Below are 20,060 nucleotides of genomic sequence, written 5' to 3'. Positions count from 1 at the left end.
TGGGATGCTTAAGAATGGAGAGGCGATTTGGATGAAATAATTTAAGATGAAGCAATAATGAAAAGAATGCAGGAAACCAAGCTTCCTTCATTTTTAGCCCAAAATGACTTAAAAAAAAAAATCCCCAGATTATTTTTCCACCTAGTATATCCAAGTTATTGATTAAATTAGGCAGAGGTTAAAGTGAAACAAACCCATTAACACAGAACCCCCTCCCCCCCCCATTAGTGCTGTTTAAAGCAGGAGGGTGAGCACAGAGGGAGGATGTGCTTGTGGTTAAGATGCTGAGATGCTTGTTTGCCTCTAGGCTCTGCCGCAGGCTTCCCGCAGAGCACAGCCCCAGTGACACCGGCAGGGCTGTGAGGGGAAGCTGCCTCCCACCGAGGACAGTCCTCTGGTGGTAAAAATAAACTAAAATTACAAGCTTTGTCTTCTTTGGAAGATGCTAGCACTGGAAAACCAGCTCTGCAAGTGCCATACTTCACTTTAACCTTGTCCCTAACCTGTTTCTAACAGAAACGGGCTAGCAAAGCTGACACTGCTGCAGTTCTTGCCTGTCATCACAATCCCCAAGGGGCACTCCCAAGGACATTCTGGGCAGCGAGTCAGCACTCCTACAAAGCCACTCTTCACTGCCTTGTATGCAGGTTCCCCCAGTCCACCATCATCCCTCTGACAATATTTATCTGAGGTAATTTTTATTCACCCAAATACCCATAGTTGTAAAGACCTGGCAAGTGTAGAACCATGTAAGTTAAAAGCAACTGAAGCTAAAAAGCTCTATCCCAGTGGCTGCCCTCACTACATTATTTGCATGATGCCTCCCAGCCTCCCAGCCTATTCTCTTCCCTCTTCTTTCTAGATGTTACTAGACAAAGCTTTTTTTTCTTTTTATTTTATTTTATTTTTTTTTCTTTTTGTAGTAGGCAATATTATTCTCCCTATTTATTTGAAGCTGAATAGCCCTAGGATACTGTTGTAGTCCTACATATTACTAATGACAGCCATTGGTAGAAGTGATTCTAGTAGTACTTTAATTGAAATTTGTCTTAAAATTGATTTGTGAATCTAAGAATCAAAACCTATGAAATATTCAGCTAGGAGGGGCTCTTGTAGTTATGCCAAATTAATAACACATTCATTCATGTTGAAAAATCCCACTATGTTCATTTCTTACATGCTGAAATAAACACAAATAGAATCACATTGTGGCAGTTTAGAACATTATCTGATTGAAAAAAAATTGAAGCTTTGCTTTAATGAAATAATTGATATAGTTAATTTTTTATGATGTCTCAAATATTTCCAATGAAGCAAAATCGTTGTTGGAAAATGATTCTCCTAGAATGTAATTCATTATAATGAACATATTACTGTCATTAAAGAACTAAATATTTTAAGAGCTGCACAGGAGATGAGCATCTAACTACTTCCATTAAATTAATAATAGATTTTCTTTCTGAACCACCTCCACTGTTTTTAATCTCCTACTTAAATATGCAAGAAAGGCACAACAGATTTTACAAATATATAACATCTATTTATTAAAAAAGCATGTTATCAGCACACTTCAGGTTTGCATTCCAAGGTTTGCCATGGTCACAGAGAATTTTAATGGCAGGAAGATTTCACTGCCTTTGAAAGGCTAAAAAAATCAATAAAGATTTCTTAGTAACTAAGATGACGGAATGTGTAAAGCCTCATTCAAAATAAAAGTATAGTGTAAGAGCTGATACTGTTTTGAATTAAAAAAAACTTGGAATGTAAGAACCAGGGGAAGTTTTATTTTCTAGATGAACATGGTAACAGCTTTTGTATACTTCTTAGGACATCTCAATTCAGCATCCTATCCTAATGAGTTGAAATGAATATTAGCAATTTTGTTACCCCCAAAGGGATTTTGTATGCATCATGACATCAAATTAATGGTCATAGCTAACATTAATGCTGGCATTTTGGAAGCAGCTTGCTAAAACAGCTGTAGGTCAGGTAAGTTTCCAAATAAGTGACTGAAAAAGGAAGAAAGACTAATTGTCCTCATGACTTGGCAGCAATTTCTAATTATCTAACAATGACAAGATTTAGGTTTTAGGAGAAATGTTGCATAGCAGCCTTATTTTTTCTCTGGAACTAGCCACAAGTCACATTATTCACACAGCTAATCATGGAAAAATTTGGCTTACAACTCATAACTTTTGAAAATCATGTAAAACATCTGCCAAGATTGAAGGTCCACACCCTGGATATTTTTTAACAGCAAATGGCCCACATATACCTTGATTTTTTTAAGTACTGGAAGGCAGTGTTTGGGGAAAAAAGGGCTATAATACTAAATATAGTTTGCAATAATTTCGAACAGGTAATTTTGAATTGAATCAAAACTCTGGAGTCACTAGATCTACAAGAGGGAAGAATAGCTTCCTTTAGAATTATGCAGTTTCTTGCCTCCAATCGTTCTGTGAGCTGGGTCCAAACTTTTGTTGTACAAATTGCCTTGCCCTAAACAGGGGTTCCTATACAAAGATTCTGCAGCTTAACTTGACATCATATATCTGTAAAAGGCAATAGAAATAGAGCTGTAACCCCAAAATAGTGTTTGAGGGGAAAAATTGGAATGACTTTAGTCAGTAGTAAAAAAAAGAATTGTGCAGGATGCTGTAGAAGGGTTAAGTACTCAGGCTTGTACCAAAATAGAAACTGTCTTTTCAATGCTCAAGGAAATGCATCCAGAATTATCCCCAGCATTAATGTCTTCCTGCTGCAAAATGAACATGCAACATATACAATGCAACACAAAATTCCCCTGTTACTTTTAAAATTCCTTTAACAAATTAAAAGCAGACTCCAAAACCAAAACAAACCAAAACACCCCCACCCCTCAAAACCAAACAAAGGCTAATTAGTGATTTGTTTTGAAAAACTGTAGTGAGGTTGGTGTCATGAGAAAGCTAAATGCTGAAATCAAACCCCTGAATGTCTTTCCCTGTCTTTGGAGTGTGATGTTTTGAAAGCTATAATCTCTGTACATTGCAATGTTTAGATTAATTTCACAGATAAATGTCAGACACTTCACAAGATCAGCACATGAAGTGGACTGAAATCACTAATAAAAGATAAGTACAAAAAATGTTCTGGCATTAGTAATTCTAAAACAACAGAAAAAAATAGCTTAGATTTTGGAATGATCTACCTTGGATAATGTTTTACATTGTGACACCAAAAGTAAAAAAGAACCAGAGTCAAGACTGAGTGATCTTGTTCCTATGCTCCTCTACTAAAGCCCTTCTTCCTCAGGTTATACTTTCCTCTCAGAAATCAGTTAATTACTATATGTTGTAATATATAAACACAAAGCTAACGATTAGTGACAACTTCCAATCTAGTTCTCATAGCTATGTATTTTGCATACAATTTAATTAAATCTAACATAGCTGTCAGCTATGGCAATCTTTTTTCCAAAAGAAACTTGAATAGAAAATCCTTTATTCAATTGTATTGACTATAATTTTACTGCACTTATGAATGATGATTTATGAAACAACACATACTATAGAGGTGGGAATGCAACCAGTTTTAGATTGATTTAAAAACCTGTGCTAATCTCTCAAATTGTTTGAGAAAGATGAAATGTGGTGGGCACCAGTTCAGCTAGGACTTATTTTTCTTTTTCAAATTTCTTTCTGCACTGCTCACTCAGAAGCAAGAGCTTAGATTCTTTTATCAGAAGAAGTAGACTCAGCTGTTACTGCTAATTTGATGTTGTACTGCAAGTATGGCGTAATTGTGAGCAGCTAGACCACCAGGGGAGTTCTGCATTATCCTCATTTCACTTGAGAGGGCAAAACTGTCCAAAGAATGAATAGAAGATGTCCACTATTAAAATAATAAAAATGTAAAAAAGACTAGTAAAGCCCAAAAAGTAAAAAGGAGCAGCTGTCAGAATTTGACAACTGTTGAAACATAATGTTCTTTTAAAATCCAAGGCATCTGTACGTTATGATACATGTTGCCAAGAAAGTGATGTCTTTATTACAAAAAGTATAATTTGTAACAAAAATGAAAGGAATTGTGTGTTTAGGTGAAATTTAAAAGATTGGTGCTTGTTTCTGCACTGATTATCACAAAATATTGAAATGACAGTTTTGGAACTGCTCATCCATATGTTAGGATATTAAACAGCTGAACACAGTCAAACAGAAGGTAAACAGCAAACAATCAATCAGGCAACTTTTCATCCAAAAAAACTGATTTAAAAAAATGTTTGAATAGTAATTCCTCTTTTACACTACCAAGCTAAAGTAGAACTACACTGTTTTCTCAGATTTTTTATCCATTAAATCTTTTTGCATATTCGTCTCTACTAACTGAAGAAATAACTTTTAGTTTGATAGGAAGAAGATTCAAGATAAACTTCATCAAATTTGCCTTTACAAAGTAATTTATCTATAATTTACAGAATGTGACTGAAAGACCTTGCTCTTCTGCAGCTTTAAGAGAAAATATTATGCTTGATGTTCTGAAAACCAATTGATTACTTGAATGTTGTCATTTGAAACTCATTATTAATTACTTAAAAGCCCACTTAAAAACTAGCCATTGCCAGACAATTTACCCATACATTTTTGTACTAAAAGCTTCTTTTATTACTCTCACGTGTGTGCCATAGTATAATAAGTAATTATACTGCCACTAAGTGAAATTTATTAATATTAATGTCATTTCTAGATAATATTAATAAATTGATGATTTAGCTTGCATCTGGCTAAAAATTAGCTAATAATTTACTACACCAGCACAGGTTTTCAGATTGTCTGGTTTTGTTTAATCCCTCAGGGCAGTTTCTTCTGGAAATGGATGGAGATGCCAAAAAATCTCTTTAGAGAATTTGCTAAAATACATCCCCCCCCACCTTGCAAGTAAAATCTTTCCAGTTATTTTCAAAGCTCAAGATGGATTTGAGATTCTCACAGATGACAACAAAAAGTTTGAAACACTGACATCTACTTAAGAGAAAACAGAAGTAAAAAACCACGCTACAGGGCTCCAGCTGCCAGTCAGGAATAATGGATCATTTACTTCTTCAGGTCAAGAGAGTCCTCAGGTCCTGAAATCAGTGGCACATGTGCAGAGATACCTCTCATGACAGCAGCTCTTCAGCACTGCTCAAAGTTTCAGAACCAAACTTTCCTTGTCTCCTCATTTAAATATACAACACTCTTCTAATCTAAACCTAAAAGTTCTGTGTTAGATTTGAGTAGTCTACATGAATAAATCTGTTGTCATGCCTACTGCAGGAGATTCAGATCATAGTGATGACAAATCTTCTGAACATCTGCAATCCACAAGCAAAATGTATTCTGGCCCTTTCAAATCAAACAGCAGACTCCAAAACTTAAAACCCATGCAATACGCAAAATACTAAATTTCCCTTATTTGAATCTCAAAGAGTCTCAAAGTGTAAAATGTTGTTCCCTCTATAAATGTAGAAGCCTACCTAATAATTTCCTTTCTTAGAAATCTTTTTTCTGGATGCAAGTTTGTCACTGCCCTGCTACATTGCACCGGGGTTCGAGGGGAATGACAAGTCACAGAAAGCTGTTTCAGAAGCTTCAGACTGTCTGCTTACAACATCAATAGCCTTTGTGCAGTTCCAGCCCCAAGAAATCAAACCATGAAAACACCAGGATAAGAATTAGGGGGACGAGGCTTTTATGCATTTATTTTCAGAGAAGTACTCAAAATCAAAGGGAAAGTTCTAGATGTGAAGTTGATAAGAATTGTGGTTATCTGCCTTATGGAAGTTATGATTTCACATTAAATTTACAGAACAATTGTTCTATGCAGTTATATAAAACTACACAAATTTGTTTCAATTTATCTATAATCAAGTTCAATAGTAATTCTGCCATGAACTTACACAGGAGCAAAATTAAGGCACTGTTTCTTTAAGGTTCTCACTCAACGTATTAACTACAATATATGTGTACTAGTACTAATCTATTTATTATTACAAGGCATATTCCAGAAATTGCTCAAAACTACTTTGTTAAACATCTGTATAGCATCAGCTCCTGTAGAGCTGACTGCATATAATATTTATAATTTTTGTTACTAGTCCAAGCATTAATGTTGCAACCTAAAGCAGTCCCATCCAAACAACTTGTCCTCATCCTTTCTATCAGATTGTTTTAATAGTACAGCAGAGGTTTTCAATGACTTTAGGTATTGCTTGTAAGACAACGAAGGGTTACTCCCTGCACATTAAAAACACTACAGTTGCCACTAAACAAGAACAAAAACAGATGATGAAAGAAAGAAAGGAGACCATTCAAGACATGATCTTGAGGGCCTGGTACAGCAGAAGATAGCTATTGCTGGCAATGGTAACTGAAGCTTGCAGGTGGGGCTGTGGTATTGCCTAATGCTAAGAAGAATTTTAGTGTTCCATCATGCCTTGGGAAAGGTGGAAAAACCTGGCAGAGTTTTTCATACAGTGAGAATTGACAGCTACTGCATGTCCCTTACTCATTTAGTGCAGTTATGTGATCTGTAGAAGACTCAGAGAGGTAGGTATGGTACAACTACTGCTTAGGAGAAAAATAAATGATCTGAATGGAATTAGGGAACAACAGAAAATGAAGTCTCTTAAGTGAACTCCTGGACGATCTCATGCTAATTCAGGAGGAATGTGCTTGGACAAATTAAGAAAACAAAGGCCATGGATTGTTAGACCTTGTCCAAATTTGAGATCTAAGAAGTCTTACATGATGGAGACTATGTTACACTTCCAATTATCTGTAGAATCTCCAGAGAAACCTCTCCTAAAATGCCATCTGGCTATTTTGCTAAAACCACAAAGAAAAACTGAGAACATTAAATTTTCCAAAAGAACTGAAGTTGGAGGTGAAGAAAAAATAAAGCAATCTATTTCTCTTTAGAGCAGTTTCAGCCCAGAATTTGAGGGAAACTGTCTCTCATTACATGTACATCTAAGTCTGTCAGTCACCTGCTCAATTGTATGAACTTCACATACCCAAGGGTTCTCTTAATTCAAGGTTTGGTTCATCCTCGCACTCAGTTTAGAAGTGGTGCCCCATCACATAATTCCTTTAACTGACATGGAGTATTCATAAATCTCAATATTAAAAGGAAGAGAAAGTAGATGAGAGAGAAGGGAACAAATTTATGATATTTTCCTAGCACAGGGCAGGCCCTGAAGAAACTAAGAGAAAAGGAAAGGAGGAGGTAAAGGATTGGCTCACTTACCTCTGAAATTACAACACCTTTGCAAACCAATATTCAAAGGTCTGCAGGAAATAGAGGACAGATAAAGGAGGGATAAGGTAGAACTCAAGAGGGAAGAATATGGCAGAAAAAAGAGGAAAGGGTCAGAACAGCATTAGTTATGTTTGTTCTGAGTCTAGCTAGAAGGTTAATTAATTGAAAAATAAACAGAAATGCACCATACCTTTTCTTTGTCACTGGCTTCTCGAGCCACAGTAGAGCCCTGAAACAGAAAAAATGGATCTAAAAATGTGCATATGTCAGAAACTAATTTGAAAATGTTATGATAACAGGTCAAAAAGTGGATGAACTGTATCCTTTTGAACTTGACAAATGTTTTAAAGAAAGGTGATCCAGTAGGTAGAATGTGCAGGACTGCTGAACTACTGCTATCATGTGAAGATGCATCATGAGAGAAGAAGGATGGATTAAATACTCAAATGCTCTACTTCTATTGTCCTCCTAATTACTGGAGCTTTTCCTCATCTCTCATCCTCATTTTGTGTATATCATTGCTGGAAGTTTAGTTTGCTTGGCAGACTTCTCATATTTTTTATTTTTTGGTGCCAATTTAGCTGCACGGATATGGAACAGCCTATTCTGTATAACTGAACATTTGTATTACACATTTGAAAAAGATGTCACACAATATAAATACAAAAAGTATTTAAAAGATCATAAAGTACAAACAAGAACAATACGTCTCACAGCAACATGGAGTAAAAAGAAGAGACCAACTGTGGAATCACAAGACTTACAGTGTTTGCCAAAGACAATTTGGATTTTCTTTTAAAATTATTTTTTAGTCTAAAACTAGTGAGCAATATGGTGCTTTCTGAATAACCTGGAGCTGACAAAAAAAAAGACTCTATATATTTCCTTAAAAATTTCTTGGAGTGGGACCACACCTTTAAATACCCAGCATGTGTATATCACGTAACAGCACAGCAAGAAATAGTAACTATAAATATGGTAACTGGACATGGAAAGATGGGTAGATTAGCTCTGCTGTTTATTAAAGGGTGTGCATTGTGTAAAGAACTGCTGGAGTGGAGTCCTACTAGTTTAAAGATGTGAGGATCCCAAACCAGACCCTTTTATAGCATGTTTTATTCTGTTTACAGAAAGAAACTTAGAAAACTCAGAAGCGATGGACAGAAAAGATACATGGGACAGTATGTCTTAGTTATTATGTATGGCCCAGAAGAAGGGATTTCATGTAATGATTCTTAACTGATAATAAAGCCTGGTAAAAGTGTAACATTTCATTTTACTCAGGAGACACATTTTGTATTATATTCTGTGCTCCAACAGATTATTAGGTCAGAAAAGAGATCAACTGAAAACCAAACTGAAGGAAAAGAAAAAAAGAGTCACATCAGTAAAATTTAGGGAGGATGTAAAATTTAACATTTGGTAAAAAATGACATTGAAATAATTTTAACAAAATGCATCCATGGCCAAAAAAATACCCTTGAAATCCTATGCTGATTTGTGGTCTTTTTTCTTGTATCTACAGAGGTAGAGACTTGTGCTACAAAGTGAGTTCTAAGCTGGTGTCAAAAATATTCATGTACAAAAAGGACTCTGAATCCACAACTGCAGATGACATAGCAAAGAATATAAAGAAAAAGTAATTTATAATAAATTCAAGTAATTTATAATAAATTCAGTGTCACTATAAATATCTTCAGTGAAGGAGTTTGTTTTGAGGAATATGATATTGATGTTAAATTTGAATTGCATGAGAAGTTAAAGCCATGCTGTCCAGCTGGACGAACAGAAAAGACTACAGAAGCATCCACAGAGGTAAATAACACAAAGAGCTGTTGACACCAATGCTAAGAACATAATGTATATAATTACAGTTTCTTTCTGTTGTGCTTTCATGCCCTTTTTAATGCATCTGTACATTATGATGCTCTAAATCACAGTTCTCTCAAATTAAAAAAAACAAACCTTCTCTGGTAACAACTGCTGCCAGTAATACTGAATATCAGCAAGTAAATTGTTGACAATCTGGAAATCAGTTCTTAGAAATCAAGTTCAGTCAACTATCTAAGCAATTGCTAAGGAGACTTGACCGTAGGAAAGGATGGTGCACTACATAACATTACAAATCTCCTAATACAGAATGATAAATGAACATCTTAAAACAAGCTTGCAGATGCACTTAGTAGTTCAGCACATAGAAATTAAATGTATTAGAAAGAAGTAGGTTTCTAAGAGGATACTTTATAGAGGAAATTAAAATATCATCCCTTGGGTAGAAAGACTAAGACTACATTTTGGGTATTTGTTGTAAGCCCTGTATACTAACTACGGTCAAAATTAGAATGAGCAGATAAAGCTTCTGAATCAAAACTAAAACAGATCTTATGATAAAAGCAGATATCTTGGTTTTTCAAAGACTCTTCTCCTTTTCACTTGAATTATTTTTAAAATATCAGTTAAATTATTAAGCTTTTGTCATAGTAATGTACTTTGTTAGCAACATTTGTTGGTTTAAATGATGCTATTTAGTTGTTTTATAAATGCCGTCTGCATAATCTACTGTGGCTTTCCATAATGATGATAAAAACTTGTAAGAAGCAGAATTATTATTGTACTAGTGTGAAGGGGTTTACCTTTAACCACTAGCAGCATTTAGCAAACATACCTGGCTAAATTGCTGCACTTAAAAATGCACAAAACAGACACATTTCTATAATGTCTATAAAACCACCCTTTAGTTTTGCTAAACCTAGGTGTAGAATGAAATATGCTGGCTGTTGCATAACACAATTTAAAATTAATTAAAATACTGAGCAATATTCAAGCATCAGCATAATCTAACATTTATAACAAAGATTTTCAGCTACTCTGTCAGCTACTTAATCAGCAGTTATTTCTCACCTTTAAATCATATTTTCTATAAACAGATAAACGATGGCTGAACACATTTCTTGTAACAACCATATATACTTCAACTCCATCAACAGTAAGCCGGTACATGCCCAAAAACTGGGGAAGAAGTGTATTCCCATGACACTCCACAATAAACTGCAAAATGAAAAAGCAGAAATTAGCATTGACATATATTACATAAATATATATTTAGATTTTAGATATAGAATACCAAAAAACAATAATTTTTTTCCTGAATATTTGTGTGGTGACAAACCTTCAAAGAATTATGCAGAAACGAACCCTCTCAGGAGGAAGTAATTCTTCTTTTAGGCCAGTATGTAAAAATTAAAATACTGAACTGCTTAACTTATAACTCTGAATTTCCACAGTCTCCTAGAAAGAGGAGACTGTATTGGACAGACATTTTAACTTTTATGTTAACACAAAAAGCAAACCTAAGCAGACAGCATGTATTTGGTAGTTATGTCAAAACCCAAGTATATTTTTGAACATCACACTGCTATAATCCGTACTGTGTTGTCCCTGACTATATTTAAATTGTATGTTTCCCGATTCTCACTATTTGTTTATGATGATGAACTTTTATGGTGTTGTCACCATATTATTTATTATCACCAACTTTCTGTTAGTTCCTATGTGGTAGTTGCATTTCGGGGGTCAACAGAGCTGAGCAATGAAGTGCAAATTCCCTGTATTTTTTTATTTATGAATTCTTATATTTCCTTAAGGTCACCATGTTCCATTACAAATGGGTTATTAACCTTGAAAACATTTGCCACCTGCAACCTTTTTTTTCCTAATCACTTGCCTTACAAGTTATTGTTCTATTAGAAAGACTACTGGAGGAAGAAGAAAAAGCAGACACACATTGATGATGAGAACTATTGAAGGATGAATTTTTACTCCCAGAATAAAACTGCCCGTACTACATTAATCCTACTCAGAAACATTCACTTATATATTTTGTGGAACCAAGGAAAAGTTAAGCTACAATGATGCAAACCAGAAAGCCATGTCTCTTCTTTCTGTTAGTACCAAGTCTCAAACAGGAACTTGGAGAAAACGTAAAAACCCAAGGCCCAAAAAGAAAACATGGAATCTAACTAACAGTCAGCTCTTAAACATTAATTGCATACTGAAGCTGCTGTTCTTTTGTGCTGAAGTGACCCAGTTATTAGAAACACAGATTTTAGAAGAATTTAAAGTTAACTGAGTAAGCCATTTAGTTTGTTTAACAAAGGCAGATAGTCTTTGGTAACAAATACTGTAAAACAAAGCTCTTCAAACCCTGGAGATTTTGCAATTTTGGGCTCCTCTGCTTAAAATTAGCAGAGCAGATTAAAAAGAATTCTTGTCACTAACTTTATACTGGAATCTGCACATATCACAGACAGACCTTTTAATTGGCAAAATAAAAACTGACTTAAGACTCCTGAAAACAATCCTATTCACAAGAAACAAAGGAAATTAACAACAAATACAGAAATTGTTGACTGTCAATTGAACCCAATTTTGACTGACTCATGAGCCCTGTTAAATCTTGTTGGCACATTTTGAGCAGTAATTCTGCTTTCTGCCCTGGAGCTGTACTGGAGGTTCAAGCCCTCAAGCGTAGAACAAAGTCTGCATGTAGTTTTACCACTTCACAGCAAAGCACTTTTAAGTTCCAACTGCTTATTAATAGGCAAATTAGCTTAAGGTGCTGCAGAGACTTAGTGAATACAAATCAGAATCTTAGGAAAGGAGTATGATTGTATGCCTCAAAACACAAATAGAAGTTTGGCAGTAAAAGGCCACAAAAGCAAGGTCAGTCGTGAGCAGTGCACAACAATCGATCAGTATGCACCTGAGAGGATTTCTGTATTTAAAAAACAGAAGTTTTAAGTTGAAGTTCTCAGTTTGGAGGATTTTCAGAGTCATAGGGCTGTTAACAACATCACAAAATAGTCATAACACATTACAGGATACACAACCTATTTTGACCACCATTTCCGTTAAAGATCCAATCATAAAAGTATTAATCCATAGTAGCAAAAATACATTGACTATTTTTTTAGAAACGTTAAGTACTCGGCATATATTCTAAAGGTAAATACTTTTTTAAAGCTTTAGAGAAAGTAAGAAGGGTTGTTCCTGTAGAAACATTCATTAACTGACTTCTACTTTAAGATGATTATGTTCTACAAGCTGAAAATGAATCTAGCTTCCAATGAGAATTTAGTGTCACAGAATTTCTAGCTCCTCAAGTCTTTAACAGACCCAGCCATTCCTAATTTTATGGCTTTTAACTGCAGAATTTGAATGAAAATAAATACTATTGTTCAAATTTTCCATATGGGCATCTGAGAGTCAGAACCTCTACCTGAAATCATACAGAAAGTTTGTGCCATGTAAAGGAATGCCAGCTAGGCATCTTGAGTACCAGACTAGTAAAGCCCTGCCCTTCCTCTCAGCTGTGACTGCCACTGACACTTAAACTATCTCTTCAACCCCAGCTGCTGCTAACACTCCAATTTTAACTTTTCTGTCCCAAGCGTACCCATCTGTAAAATGGCAATGCCATTACCAGAGCATGAGCACCATACCCACTGTAACATCATAAAATTAATTACTTGGTCAGCAGTATACAACCCCCTTGCAAACTGCTCTGTACTATGCAACGAGGACAAAAAGGCCACTAGTGAGAGTTACTTCAGTCTTGTTTGTAGATTTGGGTTTGCCATTTGCTAGCACTGTTGTTTCATTACCTTAGTGTGCAAACAAAGACTTCTGAAAGGGCAGTGTTACCAGCATGCAACACAAGACATGAGAAGCTCTGCTAGTATTGGTCCTCTTGATAAAAAGGGACATGGCTGTGCTCTCCCAGACTTGTAAGAGACTCTCTCAAAGCAGACCAGGTACTGCACAGTTGTTTCCCATTTGCTGCTGACTGTGGACACTCATGCTACTGCAATTGAAAGAAAAGCCTCTGAAATTATTTCAGTGTTTCCTATGACAGTATTTCTTATCCTGATGGGGAGACAAAGGAAAGAGGGAGGAATGCCACTTGCTTTCAGCATCTACAAGGTTGGTCTAGAACTTCCTACCTTTGAAACTATCAATCCCCCATATCTGCATCAGAGAGGAGGCAAAACGTGTCATCTGTTTGGGTGGGAGTCCAGCAGGACTTGCACTGGTGACTGTGGTTGGCAGATTTTCAATTTGTCCATCTTGATATAAAGGAAGTAGCAATTTAGTCACCTCAAGGTGCTTTTTAGGAATGATTTCCTGAAGTTTCCCACTCACAGCTGGAAAAAAAGTGAGCCTAGAAAATAAGCCAGTACATGCTTAACAGGACTGCTAAATTTCAGTGAAAGAAAAAGACCTTCACTCCTTTAATTTTTTTCTAAAAAGAACATTAAAACAATTCTACTAAGCAGACTTGCTAAATAAAACTGCAATACTCAGCTAATACATTTACAAGTCTTTATATGCAGCAACAAAATATTTTTAAAATGAGTGTTGTAATAAACACCCCATCTTTTTTTTTGTTAATTCAGATGATTTTCATGTTTGTGCACAGCACGAGGACAGTATTATTATTAACACAGTAAAGTAATATCAGCACATTGACACCTTTTATCAGCTGTGCAGCACATTTCAAATCAGGAAATTTCTGAGCTCTCTTGAACCCCATGCTTCAAGTTGAAAATTAGTAAGAAATTCTTTATGAGCCTATATTCTCATTAATTTTTGCATAAATACAGCTTCAAGACTCCTTAGTAAGAATAAAACCTTATGATCTAATTAGCTTCTTGCTTCCCTATGGCAATGCTATTAAGGTATCAGATACATAAAAAGGTAACATAATGCATACCACTTATTGGCAAAGAAGTTATACTACTCTTGGCTCTTTCTGGAAGAATACAGAATAAAATTTCTGTTTCTACCATTTCTCCTTCTCCACTTGGAGAACATCTGTGGAATGATTTGACATCAGTGCAGATTAAATCCTGAATTATATCTATCTTCGTTCTATGTGAAAAGTCAGCATTCCTATTTCTCACAGCCCTATTTGGCAAACATTAATTCAGAAATACACAACATGCTCATTCTCTGTTACCCCTTTATATATTATTTTCACAAATTTTGGTATAATCATTAAGACAAGCATTTGATAATTCAAGCAGAATTATGTGACAAGTGACATTCACCAGGATACTTCCACTAAAGAAACTGAATAGCAAGTTACACAGGACATTGTGCAGGACAAGACATTGATAGTAATTTTTGTGCTCAACTTATTTTTTTATATCCTTTTGTCTGCAGTAAGAAATACCCTTCACCAATTTTGTGTACAAGCATTTGTATTTTGTGTACAAGCACTGACGTGTGGAATCACTCCCACCAAAAAAGACTGAGAACTTGTTCAGAGTTATAAATATTCCATTTATTGCCATTTTCCTGTACCATAATAATTTCACAGAATATTATGCATTGGGTACTTATGTGATATGTTGCAAGGATTAATTAGCCAAATTAAAGCATACACCAGAAAGTTAGATTTTCAAGGCACATATAAAGCTGTTTTCTTCAAACAGCTTATTTTTACTTCTAAGTGCAGTGTAATCTCAATGTTAGCACCACATGTGATAATCTAGGCTGCAGATCTGTTACCAGGAACATCATACCTCATATTGCTACAGCTGACCCACTGTGTGGATTGATCTCTCCTGAAAAATGCTGTGCACAACATCAGTAACTTATATATATAAAAACCAATCAAAAACACCTGCCTGGTGAAACCCAGGCCTCAACAAAACCAGTTCAGCCACGAACATTCTGCCATTTTGTGTATTTACCTATGAAATGTCTTTCAAGACTTTCAATGTGTTTATTTTTTTGTTGCAATTCTAGTCTTTGTGGTCCCTTTGCATATCAGCCCTCTGCAATTCCATCTGACAACCACCCTAGTGAGTTTCCCATTTTTCGGCTCACCTCTTCTATAGGAAGAGTGGGCCTGTTGGATGCAGGTGAAACACAGACTGTTTGCATGAGAACACATACATCTCATGTCTCCCTTTTCTGCCTCTCCTGTTTTTTCAGATCAAAGCTGCTTTACAAGTCAGTTATCTTAGCATAGAGCAGAAGCTGTGTTCTGTGCTGCCTCGGGATTCTCACATGAAACTGCTGAAAGACTTTTTTCAACTGCATTTCTTTGCAAACCTCCCAGAAATCTTCACCTCTTACTATCTGAGGGCATACAGAGTCAGGGACACCATTACATCCTTCTTCATTCATGTTTATGTTTAAATAACATTACATTATACTGCCTTGCTCTGCCTTTTTACCTTTTTCTTTTTTTGCGATACATATGAATGAAACTCACGTAGCAAAAGCAGAGATGGGGGTTGGGAGGAAGCCACTGATCACCTGGCCAAGTACTGAGATGGAGGGAGGATGATACAAACTTTAATGCAGCTCTGCTTCAGCAACTCACCAGCTTAACAAGCCCATCCATGCCAGTGCAAATGCCTGGGCACCTAGTCCCCACTTTATTTTCTGGGCTATTCTCCAGTCTATGTTTTCATCAATTCTTTGACAAAATTGTTTGTAGTCTACTATAATGTTTCTGTAGTTCAATATTTATCTATTTATGATTTTTTCTCCTACATTCCACACAACAATCTGCTGCTGTTGCTTGATTCCTGTGTAGCCCTGAAATCTGTCACTGGTGCAATTTCTCCCATTTTCACTTTATTGCCTACATTTTCCTCCTTTTAATTTGCTTTCCTGATCCTTTCACATTTTTCTCCCCTCCAGCAGCTAAGGTAGTATTTTTCTGCTTTTCTTTTGTCTTTTATTATGTCTGTAATTTTTCCTTTTTTGCTAATTCTATTCTTTCTTTTCTTCCCATTCACTTCCCCATCACTCCACTGTTTGCTGTGTCTGGTAAATGGGCAATCCCCCTCTCCTTTACCACTCTCCTCTATTTCTGCTGGTTGCCAGGGAGACAAACAGGCAGTGCAATAGGTGTCAGTTCTGCATACAATTACCTGTGCAGGGAAGAGAACTGTGCCTTCAGGAGGGACAGCTGCCTATAGAAAACCTAAAAGGGACCTGCACTCAGGCCCTTTTAGTAGCTTTATGCTGGAAGGTTTGTATGCTAACAATTCTTTCCTGTTCACCTGCTTTGAGATGGCTTCTCTTTACTGAAGTAATTTGGGCGTCAGCAATGAGAAGTCATCCTTTCTGAAGTAATTTTAATGAAAAAGACAGTGTTTAAAAGGTGTTGGTTTACTAGAGACATTAAAATGGCTTTATTTTTAAAAATTTCTAACCTGCCCATCATCTGTTCTCAAAGAACAAAGGACTCCTCTTTTACAACAATTTAAGATTTAAAGCAAGTTAATGTCACTGGAAAGGGCAGAATGTCTTGATTCTGACATTTCAGATACTACAAAATCTGCTTTCAGAATTTTATTCAACTGTTACTGATTTCTGCCCTTGAAAATAACATTTGTACTTTGGAAAATAGCTACAAATACAGTAATTTCTACAATACATATTTTATATTTTTGTATAAATTCATAAACTTTTTGCACAGGACAATATATATTTAAAAAATATATGAAAACTTGAATATATGATGAAATAGAAAGTTTTCCTTAAGGAGGAAGCAGGGTATTACCCATTCCTTAAACACAGGCTGAAATTCTGACAACACACTTATCACAGATGATTATGCTGAACTCTTCCTTAACAATGCCAAAGGTAGCAGTAGGTTTTAAATCCATTTTTCTGGTCCATGTTCTTGGGGTGAGGAGGCTAGGTTTAAAACACAATTGCACTAATTTTGGAGGTATTTCCAATTAATATTTTATTTTATTCTCAAATACTATTTAATATAAACATGCTTAATTAACTTGCACAATTTTAAATGGTCCAACTACATCTATGAGCCCCTATAGCAGCAGTTTTCCCAATATTGAAAGTCTGACGCATTTGAGCATACCAATGGTTCTACTGCATTTGATAAGTAAATGATAAACATTCAGCTGAACAACACTGAAGAGTGGTGAGAAGAGTTCTAGTCATAACTGACAACATACCAATAACACAAGCAGTCCAAATTGACTGCAAATTATCAAGGAATGTGAAAAAAAGCAGTATTTCAAATTACGTACCAAAAACCAATACTGTAGTTGGAAACTGGCTAGAATGGCTAGTCACAGCATAAGAACCTAGCATGCCATATATTTGTATTTACCCTAACAGTTCAAAACCTAGCTCTAGGCCATTTTGGCTTTCAAATCTAGATAGAAGGCTGATCCATGCAGGATGGTCTTTAATAGTCTCAGCATAAAACACAGGACGCTTTGCTGCTTTAAACATGATGAAAAGTATAATTGCTTCTGTTTGCTTAATGGTTTGTTTTGCTCAGTTTTTTTTTTTTTCTTTTAACTTTGGAAAAGAAAATAATTATCTCTAGTGTTTCTACTCAATACTAAAAGTGTCAGACTAATCTGATGAGTTGACAGAACGTGTCAGTATTTAGACTGAAGTGTTCACCATCTGTGTGAGGTTGTGGGCCTGACTGTCACTTAAAAAAGAGGCATCATAGGGGAAATGATTTTAGAAACTCATTATTTTTAAAATTCATGATTTTGAATAGCAAGTATAATTTACAATTGTAAAGATTATTTACAATTCAATAATTTTAGGTTGGAATCACTATATATACACATATATGTTGTTTCTAAAACTTTTCCTAACACTCCTTCAAGCCCAGTTCACTTTCAGTTATTTACACATTTCTAGCATATAGCCCTGGGCTTCAAATTTATCTTTGATAAGATCTTTGATGATTTAAAAAACATCAATCTAGATTTGGGATTTTTAAACTTACAAGTGTCTACAGGCTATGAACTTTTCCCGCTCCTTTTGTAAACTCCTACATATACAGACTGTGTAATTACAACCTCAGTTCCTCTGAGCTCCAAAGAACAGACAGGTTATTACACCTTCAGACAGATGGAGAGAGGAAGGACTAATGGAACTGCATGGGCTTGTGAACTATATGTGTCCGTGATGTCCAGCTGACAAAATAACTTTCATTTCTACTTGCCAATGGCAGTGTACATGTCTGTATCTAACCCTTTGGTGACTTCCCAGAAAAAACCGTAATATTTGGAATCAGATTTTGGACGTTCATGGGAAAAGCTGCTGTTGCTACATTACCTACCACACAAACTCCCAGATGCCTCATTGGTAGCTCTGTAGTTCAAAAAGGTGCAAGGAAACAACAGGTTTTTTGCAAATGCCGAGATCAAAACTGTTTTGGTAAATGAAGGACAAAAGAAATCTCATACTTCTGCCTTGTGATGGTTCCCTCTCTGTCATTCTTTATTTCAAGATAGATGTCTCCTCTGGTATTTATTATTAAGGAGTTCAAGCAGTCTTGGAAAATATTTGATAAGGCTTGTTTGGTCCCTAAGCAAGAGCAGAGGTGCTTTCAAGGTCTAGATTCTATCAGCCTTGTGCTATTAGCATTAATAAGGGAACAGGTGAGTAAATATTATGGTTTAAATGAAACTCATTCAAAGTTTCAAACTAGGAAAGGAACATGGAATGAATTTGTAGAGGAGAAAAAACAAAACCTGAAAGAAATTGTCTGTCATAAATGGCATGAATTTCACTCATACTTAAGTGAGAAGTAATGTAAGATATTTACTGCTTTCTTGGGCATTTGCAAGAGGGTGCAAGATAATGGTTAACAAGACACAGTTTTTAATGGACAGATGATCTAACTTAAGCTCCTTTGGGGGAAAAAGAGAGAAGAATCCTAAAATTCACACAAATCACCTCCCAACACTTCATGCACCTGAAAAAGGCTGTCCTTTCCAGGATGATCCCTGTACTATGCAATTGGGTGTACACACTCCCCTTCTCAGAAGGCTGAACCCTTCAAATACAGCTCTGCTCTCAGGGCAGACTGGCACAGGGTATGCTGCAGGGGCGTGCCACTGGAACATCCAACCACTCCAAATCACACTCGGCTGTGAAACACAGCTCGGCCAGGAATTTTAACGTATGTGGTGAGTGCTGCTGACAATCAGAGAACTGAAACTGGAGAAGAGCTAACAAGCAGATTTCTCCCTAAAAATCCCATATTTAGCACTCTAGTGTACAATTATTAACAAGTAAGAAAGCTACTGGACACTAAAAGATGAAAATCAACAGAGGGAGCTTGACAATTCCTCTGTCGGCAGAAGAGAGTATGCCAAAATAAAACAGAAGTAATGAGAACTTGTCTTATTGACAAAAATTTCTGCAAGAGTACCAGGACAGCATCTGAAAAATCTTAAGTTACTGCAAGGGTGCCATTCTACAGAACCATAAAGTTGTATCCACACCAGTGAAATAGACAGGCCTTGGAGTGTCCTTAGGCATCAGATCCAGCCGGAATAGAATAACTCACATCCAAGTTATTAACCTCCCCTTTAAAAAAACAGGATGCTTATATTCAAACTCCTAAGTAGGAATATCTTAATTAACACCTTTATTCTTGCCCAGAATTATTAGGGAGACAATAAGCTGGCCCAAATCAAAACCACAGTGAGCTCAAGTGCCAGTGGATAGTATCTGGCACTGCACTGTTTGCTAGCAGAAGGCCAAACTGTGTAGGACAATTTGGCAAAGGCCAATTTGTGTGGGACAACTTGGTCAAGGGAATAATTAATACCTTTCCACCAGGACAATGGGTTTGCTAGACTTTGAAAAGCAAGTGAAGATAAGCTTTGCATGCCTGAAAAACATATAGAGAAATGGGAGGACAAACTGCTGTATTGAGTGATCCCAAGCATTCAACTTCTGGCAGCAGCACA

At 36.0% G+C, this 20,060-nt stretch overlaps 1 protein-coding gene across 4 annotated transcripts in view; it reads right to left on the bottom strand.

The window, feature by feature from the left end:
• The window catches only part of PIP4K2A (phosphatidylinositol-5-phosphate 4-kinase type 2 alpha), a 107,555-nt gene that overhangs the window by 11,060 nt on the left and 76,435 nt on the right, over window positions 1–20,060 (bottom strand). For all 4 annotated transcript variants that reach the window (XM_021530384.4, XM_077788506.2, XM_085565469.1 and 1 more), the window contains 2 exons: window positions 10,180–10,326; window positions 7,469–7,507 (listed from right to left, as the gene is read on the bottom strand). In XM_021530384.4, coding sequence (XP_021386059.1) covers window positions 7,469–7,507; window positions 10,180–10,326 — 186 coding nt within the window. The remainder of the gene's footprint in view (window positions 1–7,468; window positions 7,508–10,179; window positions 10,327–20,060) is intronic.

The sequence above is a fragment of the Lonchura striata genome, chromosome 2 (assembly GCF_050655825.1).
Source record: "Lonchura striata isolate lonStrDom1 chromosome 2, ASM5065582v1, whole genome shotgun sequence".
Classification (NCBI taxonomy): Eukaryota; Metazoa; Chordata; class Aves; order Passeriformes; family Estrildidae; genus Lonchura; species Lonchura striata.
This window is presented reverse-complemented; position numbering and strand designations above follow the sequence as displayed.